Source organism: Amia ocellicauda, chromosome 17 (genome assembly GCF_036373705.1).
Source record: "Amia ocellicauda isolate fAmiCal2 chromosome 17, fAmiCal2.hap1, whole genome shotgun sequence".
Lineage (NCBI taxonomy): Eukaryota > Metazoa > Chordata > Actinopteri > Amiiformes > Amiidae > Amia > Amia ocellicauda.
In genome coordinates, this window is record NC_089866.1 from 18,977,102 (window position 1) to 18,992,518 (window position 15,417).

A 15,417-nucleotide genomic window follows, 5' to 3' on the forward strand; every position below is an offset into this window, starting at 1 on the left:
ATTACATTTATTGTACATGAAATGCCCCCCTTGACCCTCACCCAGCCTTCACAAACACACACACACACACACCCACACACACACACACATCAGATTCTGCATCTAAAATAATTTGTACTCAGTTCAGTCTAACTTTATCACTTCTCTTCTGTGATGGTTCAGGTGTTCTCAGAAGAAGGGAAAAGATAAGAAGGGGGAGGACTTGATTGGCACCTTAGGTAGGCTAGATTTTATTTAATAATGTGCTCATTTATTTATTTGTGGTCTCCTGGTCCTTGAAAATAGTGGTATCCAAAGAATTCATTGTTTCAGATCTTTTATAATAACAAACTCATAACATTTTGACAATTCATGTTTCGTGCTCGATTACTTCTCATGCCCTTGGATTTAAAACTTACCCATTCCAAGAAAACTGGTCAAGTACATATGGAAACAGGTTTGCGGGGTGACACACTGATGGTGTGTTACTTACAATGTGTAACTATCAGGTTCTGTGAAGCACCATCTAATTAAGGCTCTTGTTACTGGTTTTTCTGATTGCTATACGTTTTCTGGTTGCTATAAGTCTTCTGAGGTTAAGTTCTCTGAGGTCTGATATTATCTGAAATCTTATATTATTATCAGTTTCCTTGTATGTGGCTGACTGTGTTCGGTTTCCCATGAAACACCCACTCAGTATGTGTGCTAACTATGCTAAGTAAGAAAAGTGCAATAACAAAAAAGCATCAGTGTGGAAGAACCATGTGCATGTATAAAATCCTCTTTCAATACGTTTATCTATAATACCAACACATACTTATCTGATCTATTATTTGTAGTCAATATAGTGTTGCAATAATAGGAAAGACTCAGTATACTTAAACAGACCGTGCACAAAGCTATTCAAAACGCTGTTAACACATATTTTGCATACAATTCAGCATCCTTATTCGTGTTCCTTTTTCAGGGGACATTAGATACTTTTTGTAAGAGTTTTGACTTTCATTATTTTACATGTCATTGCATTGTGAATCTACTTAAATATTAAGGTAGAAACTGTTGTCTCTGTATATTTCATTTTACACCCGGGCAGTGTCTCTAAAAAAAAAAAAAAACATGGAATGAAAGTGATGTCATATTTAAATCTGCCAAAAATGCATGAATACACCTAAGATTTCCTGTGCTGTTAATCGTTGTATTTGGACCCTATCTTTAATGGACTACAGTGATTGGCACCAGCAGAGACCTGTGTGTTTTGCAGTGCCCGTCCTGCAGGCGAGCTGAGAGCTCCTCTACCACCTTCTCTGTGCTCTGCTCTGATCTTGTAGTCTTGAGAGTTGAGTCCTCATCATCTGAGAAGCTGGTTCACAAGTGGATGTGTCCCTCCTCCTACCCAACCTGTCATCGCCAGCAATAAGACAATCTTCTGCCTTTTCCCCAGCACCAATTTCTTGAAGCTCACGTCTCCTGACAAGGGATTCACTTTTTAATAGACCATCAACGATGTCCCACCAAGACGCAGCGGCTCCCACTGGGAGTCTAACCGGCCAGGGCTCCACCAACGCCGGCTATAACACCAACCCCGTGCCGGTGATCACCCAAACGGACTCCAGGGACAAATGGAGCAAAAAGATGGATTTTCTTTTATCTGTGATAGGCTTTGCTGTGGATCTGGGAAATGTCTGGAGGTTTCCATATATCTGTTATCAAAACGGAGGCGGTAAGGCGGTATTTATATTCATGTGCATATTACACATAATAAAGTTATAACTGAGTTTAGTTTTACTCACTTTAGTTGAGATAAATATGTGGTTTACATATTTGTTCGCCCACAATGTGGCATTAGAAAACAACCGACATCAATTTATGTAAAAAGGTACTTAATTAATGTGCTAGTACGTTTTACAGGAGTATGGTCACAATCGAATTGCCTTGATCTTTTTTCCAGTGATAATAGTATCCTGATCTAAATCCACAATAGTCATTCTGTCATAATTCACAATGCGACACTGAGAATCTAAACTGAGTTAAAGTTGACTAGCATACTTACCTGTAAAAAGGCATATATATATATATATATATATATATATATATATATATATATATATATATATATATATAGTTTTAAAACTAATTTTGAATCCTCAAGATTGTGAATATACATTATTCCAGACAGGGGCTCACTTTTCATGTTAGATATAGCAGTTTGCCATCCGTATGAGCTGTCCATGGTCCAGACTGACGCACAGGACCAGGCGCTATTTCAGCCACATTTCATTTAATCTCATCCACATTTTCTTCATATTATTTGTATTTAAGTACTTCATTCATTGACAATAATGCGAACAACAATGTATCTCGTGTTTCCACTATTTCAAAACAAACAAATAAATAATTTTAGATAGATATAGCAGATGTTTCGTTTGTGGTAGTTTACCTATACACACGTTTATTTATTTTTCATACAAATAATGTTGACTGTAGTTGGTAGAAGAGTTTTAGAAGTAAAAACTATTTAAAAGAAGGAAACTAACATGCTATCGGTACAACCGATGATCTATAGTTGATTAGCTTTATACGTGATATCTTTATGAGTCTGATTATTTAATTGAATTCGCAAAGTCATTCTAATGAAAAACACTGAAAACACACACATATATATTACGTGTCACTAGCATACAATTTGCTATAATCTAAATAGTATATTTATTAATAATAAGAAAATAATAATAAACAATAATAATAAACAATTAATATTCTAATCTGATACAGCCCATGCCAAATACGATTAAATAATCCGTAATTTGAATATTTCACCAGTACATTACCATCCTAAATTCACTATAGTTGTTCGATAAGAAGTGATTTACTTTTACCCCCATACCGTTCGTTAAATCTCCCACATGTTAATTCAAACAATACACATACAATTTAAATCTTAAAAGCACAGTATTGCAAATGGGTTTGGTTTATTTCTCCAAGAAATAGTGGTTTCAGTAGAATTATTGATTGATTTATTATAATAAATATCAATAACCTGTTCTTGGCCTATAAAAGCTCTAAACATACCTCCTGATTTTTTCTCTCTCTACAACATCTGTCTAAAATAGCCCTTTCACAGCAGTTACATGTCCCGTAATACTAACAGTTAGATATTGTGGTTAAGTGCTCCCAAATCTTGACAATGGCTTATGGACGTGCATCTGGCACTGGTACTAAAAACGAAAGGATTTATGTTTTAAAAAACTAAATATAAAACAAACAACAAATACAACAGCATATATTGGCAAGAAAGACAGATTTAAAATGGAAAAACTGTGACAAGATGCCAATTATAGCCCACCCTGTGGAAAACAGACATGCGTTAAAAGCCAACACACTAGTGTTGTTCTTGGCACTGTCTAAGTCATTAAGGCATTAGCACACAATCTAGGCAATTTTCACGAATGTTTTAATCGCATTAAAATAAAGTTTTTATCGTTAAAATAATTAAATTATTTAATACCAACATTAAGAAAGTAATAGCCTTTTAAATTGTCCTCACACAAATGGGAACATGCACAGCCAAATATATAGACATATATTTACAGAATATATATTTCAATTTAAGATAAATCAACAGTATGGTATTGTCATGACCCTTACAAATGTCACATCTTAATGTTTATACACAATGTAGAAAAGCACAAAGCACATTGGCCCTTATTCATAAAACCACTCACACCTAGTTACATTTACCATCCCATTTGTTTTTAATAGGAATCATTTAATTTACATTTGTTAACTTAACATTTATGTGGATGGGGCACATTCTGTAATGGCTGAATATACTCAACTGACCAGGCATTAGTCTTTGACGAGAAAAGGGAAAAATAAAAAAGGTACCCTGAACCAAAACTTGGTTGGAGATATATCAGAAGGAAATATACTCAATGAGTCCACAGGCTCTCAACTGCTGCTTGGCTGAACATTACATAAGTCATGCATATGTTAAGCACCAGTAAAATGTTTTAACTTAAAATTACTACAGTGCAACCTTCTTGAGGACTAAGATGATTAGCAAACCAGTGTGAAAGGTAGAAAAACCATGACGAAAACTGCCATATGGTACAAATTCACCACAGTAAAACTTCGTTAAGTTGAATTTATATACACTCTTTCTTTTAGACACTAGGTTCAGTAGCATTATCATAGACAGACATTACCACAAAACTTTGGGTGATACACATGAGTCATAAATTAAATAAATGTTTCTCGACTAGAAACTTAAGATTGAATTCTGGATGTTTATTTTGCAGTGCCTTTTCACTGAGAGAACAATCTCAAAGTGATTTAATTAAACTAATGCTTTTTAAAAGTCTTCTTTAGGTGTTTTTTTTCTCTCGTGTTTTTTCACATCACTGTCTAACAGCTGTTAGCATTCTGTTTACACCATGTTTTATGCTCCAAATTGCAGAATTCAATTTAAATTCACGACAGTCCATACTGAATTCATCATACTACAAAATGTTTATGGAAATGCTTTCCTTTACATGGTCAACAAACTCCAGCCAACAATGGTCAGGACAGATTAACTTTCTCAGAATAAAAGACAACAGCTCTTTGTTCAAATTCTGTAACAGCACACTAGATGGCAGCAATTTGACTTCTGTGTACAACCTGTGACTTCATGGAACAGGTAGCACAATTTTACAAGACCTTACTTTTAATGGTAACTATCCACTTTAGGTATCCCAGTGCTGCATTGCCATTCAAGTCACAGCACAAACAGCACACTCCATTTGATAAAGCGCACATGGAGGGTACCTATAGCAACTAAGATGCAATATCAACACAAGTATTACACTGAAAACTATTACATTTTATGATCAGCCTTCATAATCAATCTTAATCAATATGACTGCACTTAATGAAAGTCTGAGAGGAAGTAGTTTACTAGCCTTGACCAGCTGGGCTGATCTCTTCTGAAGCTGTTCTCTCTTCTGTCTTTTCGCTCGAAGGTGCTTTTCTCATTCCCTATATCCTGATGGCTATTTTTGGAGGGGTGCCGCTGTTTTACATGGAGCTGGCGCTCGGGCAGTTTCACAGGACAGGGGCGATCTCTATCTGGAAGCACATCTGCCCTATATTCAAAGGTACACAGAATTCGCCCAGGTCAATGTGTTAATGCTGTGTTTGATAATATACAAAATATGATATCAGATTAGGGTCTCTAGATAAGATGTTATCTGTGATGAGCCATGTTAACCACATGTTTTTCTTTCTTTACTCTTATTGTTTTCTAATAATTCAAGTTTTTAGTATGTAGTGCAACAGAGACATGCTTTCCAGAAGCCTTTGACATCAGAGCCAATGTTTAGAGACGGTCTACTAATCTACTGACCAAGGCACTTCCTCTTCCTCAGAAGGGCATTGTGTCTACTTTTACAACCAGGGGGCTATGAAATGGAACTCGTACGGGAAATTACATCATCATTCACAGCAACAGCACTGCATGACGTGTGCGTTTATTTTGTGCTGTTCTCTTCTGACACAGGAATTGGTTTCGCCATCTGCATCATCGCCCTGTACGTGTCCTTCTACTACAACACTATCATAGCCTGGGCTCTCTACTACTTCTACTCCTCCTTCACCAGCACGCTGCCCTGGACCAACTGTGACAACCCCTGGAACACGGCCAACTGCACCAACTACTTTGGCAAGAACAACGTCACCTGGACCAACTACTCCAGGTCCCCGGCGGAGGAGTTTTATACGTAAGTGCATGTAAGTGGCTGGTGGTGAACCGAGCTGGCTGAACTGCACAACAGTAAGCCTGGCCCTCACATCACTAGTGTTTATTTCTCCATTTTCTCTCCACGTGATCCTCAAGACCAGTGGGAGATATATACATTTGTAGTGAACAGTACTTGCACTTTTCATTTGAGACAATGTTATTTGGAGATTCGTTGGTGCACTCCATTCAAATACAGTTTCCCCTTTACTCACCCTGCCTAGGAGGAACGTACTGGAGATCCACAAATCCTCGGGATTGCGCGGCGTGGGGGGGATTCGCTGGCAGCTCCTGCTCTGCCTGTTCCTCATCTACACCATTGTCTACTTCAGCCTCTGGAAAGGAGTCAAGACCTCAGGGAAGGTGAGGCATTGGGTGCATTTGACTCAGGAGGAAAGCAACAGTTGGCAGTTCTGTTGCCCAACATAAGAGACAGGCTATCCACTCACTCCCTCCCTCCCTCACTCAGGTGGTGTGGGTGACGGCGACGCTGCCCTACGTGGTGCTCGTCATCCTGTTGATCCGCGGGGCCACTCTACCCGGGGCCTGGAGGGGCGTGGTCTTCTACCTCAAACCCAAATGGGAGAAACTCCTGGAGACCTCAGTGAGTGACAACAGACTGAGAGGGAACATTAGATCCAGACAGGGCAGCAAGTCCCTCAAAGGCTGGCCCTTTACAGTTGCAATAAGGCAACTTTAGAAGGCTACACTCACAAAGCTCGGATAAGTAATTGGTTTTACATAAGAAACCATTTGACAGTGGACCTTTTTGAAATGTGAAAAGGTAATAATCATGTACTTTTAAGGACCAGTTAAATGAGAGATTCAGAAAAAGAAAAAAAATATCTTTATCAAGGGAACTGCTCTGATCTCTATCAAACACACCAGAAGGGCATCATTTAGTTATTGAAGTTTATATACTATCTTTAAAGCTGGTCATATATTGAGCACAGTGGCATACTGACTGACTGCACATTTTTACTGAGCAGAGCACTTTAAAAAAAGACAGAGATGAGATGCATAAATAAACCCAAGATACTAATGAGATGCTTAATTCAGTTTGAAATTTCCATTAACAAGAGCTCCCTCTCTTTTCCTCGCTCTCTCTGTCTCTCCGTTGCGGAATAATCAACTCGTTACTCTTCAGATGTCTCAGTTTGAACGTGGCACAAGGGAGGGCTCTTAGATTTCATAACAGGGGAAGGAGGCCTCCATTGTAGTACAGTTACCATAACAGGTTTCAATAAAGGCGTGTTTGGTCTCTTTTGTGCTCGTGGAGCCTGTAACAATGACCCCCTTTTTTGTTGTTGCTCCATTAATTCAGAAGCTTCTGACAGTTGTATATTCACTATAGCACTGTGAAAAGCCTGTGCTCAGATGCTAGAAAACAGGAAATATTGAACTTATAACTGAACACCATAACAATGATACACATTGAAAGATGGAAACACCCAGAATATAAAATGTAAACTATTAAACAGTTTTGCATTATAAATGTGCTGTATGACTCTAGATTATAATCATAGGGAACCTGTGGCAAAGTTATTTCACTTCTAGATATTTCCGTGTCGTGAACTATTCTTGCTTTCACTTTGTAGGTGTGGGTGGACGCTGCAGCTCAGATCTTCTTCTCTCTGGGTCCTGGCTTCGGGGTGCTTCTAGCCTTGGCTAGCTACAACCCCTTCACCAACAACTGCTATCGGTAAGGACGTGCAAAGGTCAGATCTTTGAGGGACACTGAGCTTTAACATGACTATGGACCAGATTATATCAAAGAGTCAACCTCACCTGCCAATTGTTCCTGTCCCTAGTGAAATACAGACCATGATTTGGGTATGCCACTTACACTGGCATTCCTCGGTCATTAATAGCCGTCATCCCTCTTCCTTCTCGCAGCGTCGAAGGTCGATTCACAGAGGTCTTCATTCACTCATACAGATGGAACGGTTCCTTTTCCTTATGTAGGACTATTAATAGCATCCTCCTCATTGCTTTAACTAGAGCCAGAGTTCAATGTCTGAGGAGCAAACAGAAAATAAACAAACAAACAGGAGAGAAAAAAACAGGACTAACGGTATAAAACGGATGAGCTAGAAGCCAAAAACTCTTTTGTAAAATGCAATTAAAAGGAAGCGATGACGCCAACTGAAGCAGAAGATGAATGTGGAGCAGGTTCTTCATAGGTAGAAATTGAATTTGAAGTCCCTGTAATGCCACACTGTGAAATCACAGCTTGTGGATAATGTAATTGGTATGGGAACACAGCACGTGAGAAACTATCAGCACAATTGACTGCTAAAAAGGAAATCAATAAATCGGAAGCTTGTCTCCTCCTAATTGGTGGTCTGGAAAGGTTTTCAGAGCTCACACACTTCACCTTTGAACTGAACGCTCTGCAATCTTAATCCCCGAGATGGAGTGCGCGCTGCTGGCGGCATGCACAAGATTAGTGTGTTACGTGCATCCTCTAGAAGTTGCATGTTATGTGATGTGCACGTGACACACGCAAATTCAATCACCTGCTCTGCTGAAAAACACATCACTGCTCTTCAGTCTTATGAACTGTAAGATGAATCCAGAATTCAAAATGGCCCGGAGCCATAGTCAATATAGCCTTTCCAATTGTAAGTAAGTAAGTTATTGAGCTATGGATTTTTCTCATATTTTTGTGTGCACTTTCCTCTTTTAACAGTCCTAATTAAAATGGTAAATAGTTGTTTTATTCCCAAAACTGTTGTTCTCTCTTCGTGTGTGTGTGTGTGTGTGTGTGTGTGTATGTGTGTCAGGGATGCCTTAGTGACCAGCCTGGTGAACTGCCTGACTAGTTTCATATCAGGGTTCGTCATCTTCACTGTGCTGGGCTACATGGCAGAAATGAGGAACGTGGAAGTTGAAGATGTGGCCAAAGATAAAGGTATGTGTCTTTAATCTCCCTGCCTCACTGCCTCTCAGGGAATGAAAGTGTGCCAGTGAGAGCAGAACTTTATCACCTTCCTTCTTTGATGATCTCATGTATGTATACGATACATGTAATACAGTCTATTTTAAAGAAACTCTGTGAAAGGTAAAGCTTATAATTGTTCCCCGCAGGTCCCAGCCTGTTGTTCATCACCTACCCTGAAGCCATTGCAAACATGGTGGGCTCTACGTTTTTTGCCATCATCTTCTTCGTGATGATGATCACGCTCGGGCTCGACAGCACGGTATGTAAGTAAATGGGGAGCACCATGCAAGACATGGGTTTGACAGCAAGCCAGACCTTCTCCCTATTGCTAGGAAAGCATTCATAACAGGAAATGCTGTGGGCTCTGTGAAGAGGACAGGGACAGCGGCGTGTCTGGGGGGCTGTCTGGTGTGACAGGTGTTGTGTTGTGCGTTTACAGTTTGGGGGGCTGGAGGCCATCATCACTGCGGTGATGGACGAGTACCCCCAGTACCTCTCCCAGCGGCGGGAGCTGTTCGTGCTGGGCCTGGTCATCGTCTGCTTCCTGGGGTCTCTCAGCACCCTCACCCACGTGAGTGATACTGTCCCATTGGACCGAGCCACTGGTGACACCCTGAGGTTCAAGAGTGGGATGAAAAAACACAATGTTAAACTATGTAATATCATATAGTAATGTACAAAAACTATGCCCACTGTTAGTATACCCACTTGTGGCCATTAATTTAGTAAAGGACTGAAAAAAACAAAGTACATTTTGTTGTGTCTCCCGCTTCATGCCTATAGTAAAAAGAAAGAACAGATGGGATAGTATTGAAGTTATTTAAGATTTGCGACTAGTTTTTACATTGTTACTCTGTCAATGCCACGTTTTTATTTTATTGTCCAAGAAGATGTAATTTATTTTTACGTCTAGTGCTCTCTGTAAGAATGGTGTGTTGTGGTTGCAGGGAGGTGCCTACGTGGTAAAATTGCTGGAAGAGTTTGGTGTGGGCAGCTCCATCATTGCGGTTGGGTTCCTGGAAGCCATCGCCGTGTCCTGGTTCTATGGTAATTCATTGTCTTCCCTTACCAAAATCCATATTCCTCATGGGTAGATTGGGTGCAGACCATGATGTTTACAGACTGAACCAAATGCTCATAGTCAACAGCAGCAGAGTAGCATGTGTGAACTCTGTTTGTGTTTCAGGTATCACGAGGTTCTGCAATGACATCAAATCCATGTTGGGCTTCAGTCCAGGAATCTTCTGGAAAGTCTGTTGGGTGGCTATCAGCCCTGCCTTCCTAGCAGTAAGTATGAAGAGAGATCTAAACGATTGTTATCTCAAGAAATGCAATAACCAAATTAAAAATAAATTATATTCTTCATTTACCAGCACTTGAAAACCTTGAAAACTTGAAATTCCAGCAGTGCACAGCAGTAGCAGTACCTGTTACATAATAATGAAAAAATATTAGAACATAAGTATCTATGCTTAATATCTTATAAGGGACATAACCTTCTCTGAAGAATCCACAACTTTATGAAGGTGATATTTACAACAAGAACTAAGAGCCCCTGAAACTGTTCCCAAAGCATGCTTTATACAGTGGCTTCTGCATTGATGGCACTTTCAATTTAATAATGAGCTTTAAAGTCCATTACTTAAGCAGGCTTTTGTCTGCACCAGATGGAATAACATTATGGTAAGAATTTCTTCCAAGTAAAAATCTGAGCGTGGCTTTTTGATTAGATGTAGGTCACTGGCAGATGGGCTTCAGATCAGGTTCATTGACAAGCAGTAATCAGCAAGGCAAACTTTGCTTTGATTAGCAAGGACGCAGTGAGGCCGAGTGCATGTCAAGGCTACTGGTAGCAGATCATTCTCCACTGAGATCTAAAGAGCTGGTGATTAAGGGCTCAGTAGAGTTTTGATATATCCAGGCAGGTAAAACAGGATGGTGCAAATTTGGTCCAGATAGATAATTCAAGAAAACATTTCATTAGCCTTTTGAGGTTCCTTTTTACAGTACCATTTCCATTTAAGAGTGAAGGTTTAAGCTGAAATCAATTGATGATTGCTAGAAAATGTCTCTGTTCAAAATAGAAGTAAGTCTCAAAATGCACTGTATAAATAGCCCTGTTATAGTATAATAAATGCAAACAGTGAACCCACACCCAGTGTATTAATATCAACCACTTGTTCGAAACTCCACCACGCTACCACTGCCCTTGGGGTGAGGTTTGTGTATGCTCAGTTTTGGTGTTGGGTGTTGTGTTGCTAACGTTTCAGCTGTATGTCAAGGCTTCTCATTATAATATGGCTGGATTCTGTCAATTTAACCAGCAGGTGCCATTCATCCCTCCCCCCCCACTAGAGATGAAGGCACAGAAGTTGTCTGTGTCTGAATATGTGTAATGAGGTCTCATCAGTCTCCAACTGCAGACAAGCGATCACCATCACACCCCCACCCTCCCGTCTGTCTCCACGCGATCCTCCGATGGACCTGGCAAATCCCCTCAGCAAATGCCAATCCATTCGTCTGCATAACTTAATATTGGTGCCTCCACTTTGAATAGGCCTGTGCTAATCTCTGCTCAAAGCTGTGACATTTACCAATCCCTTGACCGCTCCTCTTAGGCACCTTGAATAGATAAACTGTCTCTGTTCCCGGCCACGTTGACACCTCGGGTCATTTTCAAAGGGAAGAATTATATGAAAATAATTGTTCTTTTCTACTTCAACATTGTTGTCTTCCAGAGGGTGATATCATGATTTTCAATAGCGACTTTGATTGCAGATCTGGGTCCTTTTTATAATTTCACATGTGATTAAATTGTTTTGTGTAGAAACACTTGCCCTTCAGTGTACACTAAAACTACAGTGTGGTCAAGAGAGGCAGGGGGAGGGCGTTAATTGTTCATCTTTGTGAAGTATCTATCTATCTATCTATCTATCTCTATCTATCTATATATCTATTTATGTCTGTCTGTCTATTATTATTACTAATATTGTGACTGAGTCATCTATGTGTTTCCCCTGTGAATAACTCAGTCAAGCGATCAGTAAAGAAGCTCTATTCCATTACCATCCCACATGTCTGTATGGAAGGATGTTCTGAGAAGGATGTAGCACAGCCATGCATACATGTGACAATGTGTGTCTAATGCCTGTGTCTCTTATTTTGCATAAGTATATCATAGTAAGCTCCCTGCTGGACCAGCCCCCTCTCATCCTCTTTGACTACAAGTACCCTGACTGGAGCATTACTGTGGGGTACATCATCGGCGCCTCCTCGTTCATGTGGATCCCCATCTACATGGTCTACAAGTTGGTGTGGACCCCCGGCTCACTGAAGCAGGTCAGTTCTTTTCTCACTAGCATGTTTATCTGGGGTTTTGGGTGATCTGAAAGAGCCTCACCAAGCCATTTCTTTTTAAATTTATTTATTAAGATTGTCCAATTATTCCACCCTTTTTCAACCTGATAATTAAACTAACCCATAGTGGCCCCTGTGGCCCCTGTCACAGTTTTTGACCTCTATGCCACTCACTAACGCACTGTCAAGCTATTGTGAATGCTTGGTAAATTAGCTCTCATATCACAACTAGTCTGTACCACACACACACTTTTATGGTCCATTGAGGTTCTGTTTGTGTTCCTCCAGCGCCTGGCAGTGTGTATGCGCCCAGAGAGGACGATCCGTGACCCTCAGACTGACTCCCTCAGCATGACGCCTGTCCCCTAAGACCCCCTTTGACCTGCAGGCACTCGAGGGACTTCGGAGTTTGTGCAGGAGGGACCATCGCCTTCCAGCATTTTCGCAAAGAAGAGAACAACGATCACGACAAGAGTAACAGCAGCACAAAATAAACAACAACAACAACAACAACAATAAAAACAAATAAATAAATAAATGTCATCCCGAATTTATAACAAGAGACTTGCAACTAAGTGAACAAGGTTTTTCTTTACCACAAAATAAATAAAAAACTACTCCTGGTCACTAGCGAACCCTCTCCCCCTGACAGTCACGGAGAGAATCACGGGAGAGTGTGAAGCAGGAGGGGTGATGTGGTTAAGAGTAAACAAGCAAACAAACAAACAAACACAAAATGTCACAACTAGAAGCCAGACAAAGACAAAGGGAATGCCCTGTCTTTCTTAAAGTAGTATTAGCCACTTCCCACTGTTTAGCATCACTGCGAATCCTTTAAATATCACCTGGACAGCCCTGTCACAGCATCCACCACAATTAATAATAATAATAATAATAATAATAATAATAATAATATTGTCAGAGTGTGAACAATGGGAAAATAAATATAATAAGGTAATTTAACAGCTGTAGCAACTAATCTACAACCGCCTACGTTTTCCAGATAATGCTCTTTCATTTCTGGACAACCACTGTATGAACCCAGAGTAATATTTCGAGCCTAGAATGGAGACTCACTAACATGTAGTATGTAATCACGGACAAATTACATGGACTTCACAATTTTGACATGACTGATTTAATCTGGGCTGTCCTGTCTTTCTCTCTACAGCCTATTTTCCTGCTCTTTCACTCAGTGTTTCTGTCAGTCGTTTGCAAAGTCCACATCACGCAGAATAACATTGGACACATTAAAAAGTCTTTGAACAGTATTTGACATTATAAGGTGCAGTGAGAATAATTATACTATTAACGGATTATATTCACACTATTATAGTTTTTGTGCTTTTTTACAATTTGGAACTCAACATCTTGTTTATGTTGAAGTTGTGGAAATGCATATCTTTTTTTTTGTCGACCCTATTTACTAATGTAAAGCAGATGCAAGGAATTTGGCCTTTATACCATCTTTGTCATCTCTTCAACATTCATACAATCCCGCCAAAACCTGCAGCCCAAACCAGCATTCCTAGCTAAACACATCCCTAGTCTCATGTTGTGTGTTGCAAAGTGTGTTGAGTGTGAAGTCAGTGTTTTCAAAAGATACTTCTACTAATATTATCAATTGAAAAAGTTACCAAAATTGCATATGTATGGTTGTGATTGTTGTGATCAAAGAAACGCAAAGAAAAAAAAATGCATGAATGGTTGATGTTTTTGGGGAAACATAAATAAAAATCTTGTGACTGTTAAAAACTAAACAAAGCAAACAGAGAAACATGTTGATCAAACATGCAGATCATTAAGATTACCTCATGGGACCAGTTGGCAGAAGAAATAAAACCAAAAGGCTGCTATTACTTATCCTGTTGGTTTTTAATGTTGTCCTTCTTTCTGGCTGTTTGTAGTCTAGATTGACCGTACCAGTGGTGTTGAGCCTGAAAAAGAGGACTTGCTAGCTTTGTCAAAGATTTCAATCAGTTTCATTTGGATGGATTTCACCTCTGCTGGGTTGATGGGAATTATATAATTGACCCATATAATTGATATTACAAAATATCCCAGAAAGTCCATATATCCCTCCATTCAAATTGAAAAAAAAACACAGAGCTATTTTAAGTCAAGAATTCTACCAACTATATGAGATTGTTGTCAGTCAACACTTGACCATTGCCATTGAAATGCTAGTAAGTTCTGCTTTTAACAGAAAGGCCAAGACAGATTTTAATGTTGAAAGACGTGAAATGATAGCCATTTTAAAAGTCATAACTGCCTAATTAAAATGATAATAAAAAATGTATTAAACTTCCAACGCTGCCTCAATGTTTTATTCAACGCCACACAATGGTATGGTAGTAACCTCTATTCACAAAGAGCAGGGGAAATGAACCTCCATCATACTAACATAAAGTGTACAAACGAGAGGAGGACATTCGACCCATCGTGCTCGTTTGGTGTCCATTAATAACTGAGTGATCCAAGCATCCTATCCAGTCTGATTTTAAATGTTCCCAAATGTTCAGCTTCAACCACATCACTGGGGAGTTTGTTCAGATTGTGACAACTCTCTGTGTGAAGAAGTGTCTCCTGTTTTCCGTCTTGAATGCCTTGAAGCCCAATTTCCATTTGTGTCCCCGGGTGCGTGTGACCCTGCTGATCTGGAAAAGCTCCTCTGGTTTGATGTGGTCAATTCCTTCATGATTTTGAATACTTCAATCAAGTCCCCACGTAGTCTCCTCTGTTCCAGGGTGAAAAGGTTCAGTTCCTCAGTCTCTCAGTAGGACATTCCCTTCAGACCTGGAATAAGTCTGGTTGCTCTGCTCTGAACTGCCTCTAGAGCAGCGATATCTTTCTTGAAGTGTGGAGCCCAGAACTGTCCACAGTATCCAGATGAGCTCTAACTAGTGCATCATACAGTCTGAACATCACTGCCCTTGTTTTAATCAATACCGATGTGGTTTGTTAAGCTTGGTTTGTTTAACCGTGTAAGTGTTTCTGTAGGTTTTGATGAGGTTCCAAAATTGCCAAACTGTAATATCCCACTAATACTGATAGAGAAAGTGACATTTTCATTAATTTCAACACATCCTTTTCCCTTCCTTCACTTCTCAAAGTACTGGACATCAGTTGAGGCCAAACAGGTGACTTTTGAATATATCAACAAACATCAAACATGAATTGAGTGATCAAGGTTGTAAATGGTCACAATAATACCATGGTAAATAGAAAGGAAAGCCTAGTACAGATGAGAAAATACTTTATTGTAAAAAGGATCAATCCCAACAGAATCTAAATTTATATCTTTAAAAAATCCCAAAATACCTACCTGTGCCCTATTTATTGATTTCACCTCCTTTTCTACCAC

The 15,417-nt window shown here is 39.6% G+C and overlaps 1 protein-coding gene across 1 annotated transcript; it reads left to right on the forward strand.

The window, feature by feature from the left end:
* The first annotated feature begins 4,957 nt into the window (after positions 1 to 4,957).
* slc6a4b (solute carrier family 6 member 4b) lies at positions 4,958 to 14,364 on the forward strand. The gene is made up of 12 exons (XM_066689709.1): positions 4,958 to 5,114; positions 5,516 to 5,735; positions 5,977 to 6,115; positions 6,222 to 6,356; positions 7,351 to 7,454; positions 8,539 to 8,666; positions 8,843 to 8,955; positions 9,136 to 9,267; positions 9,644 to 9,743; positions 9,883 to 9,983; positions 11,868 to 12,035; positions 12,342 to 14,364. The coding sequence occupies exons 1-12, from the start codon at positions 5,006 to 5,008 to the stop codon at positions 12,420 to 12,422; spliced, it is 1,530 nt and encodes a 509-aa protein (XP_066545806.1). The 5' UTR covers positions 4,958 to 5,005; the 3' UTR covers positions 12,423 to 14,364.
* The last annotated feature ends 1,053 nt before the right edge of the window (positions 14,365 to 15,417 follow it).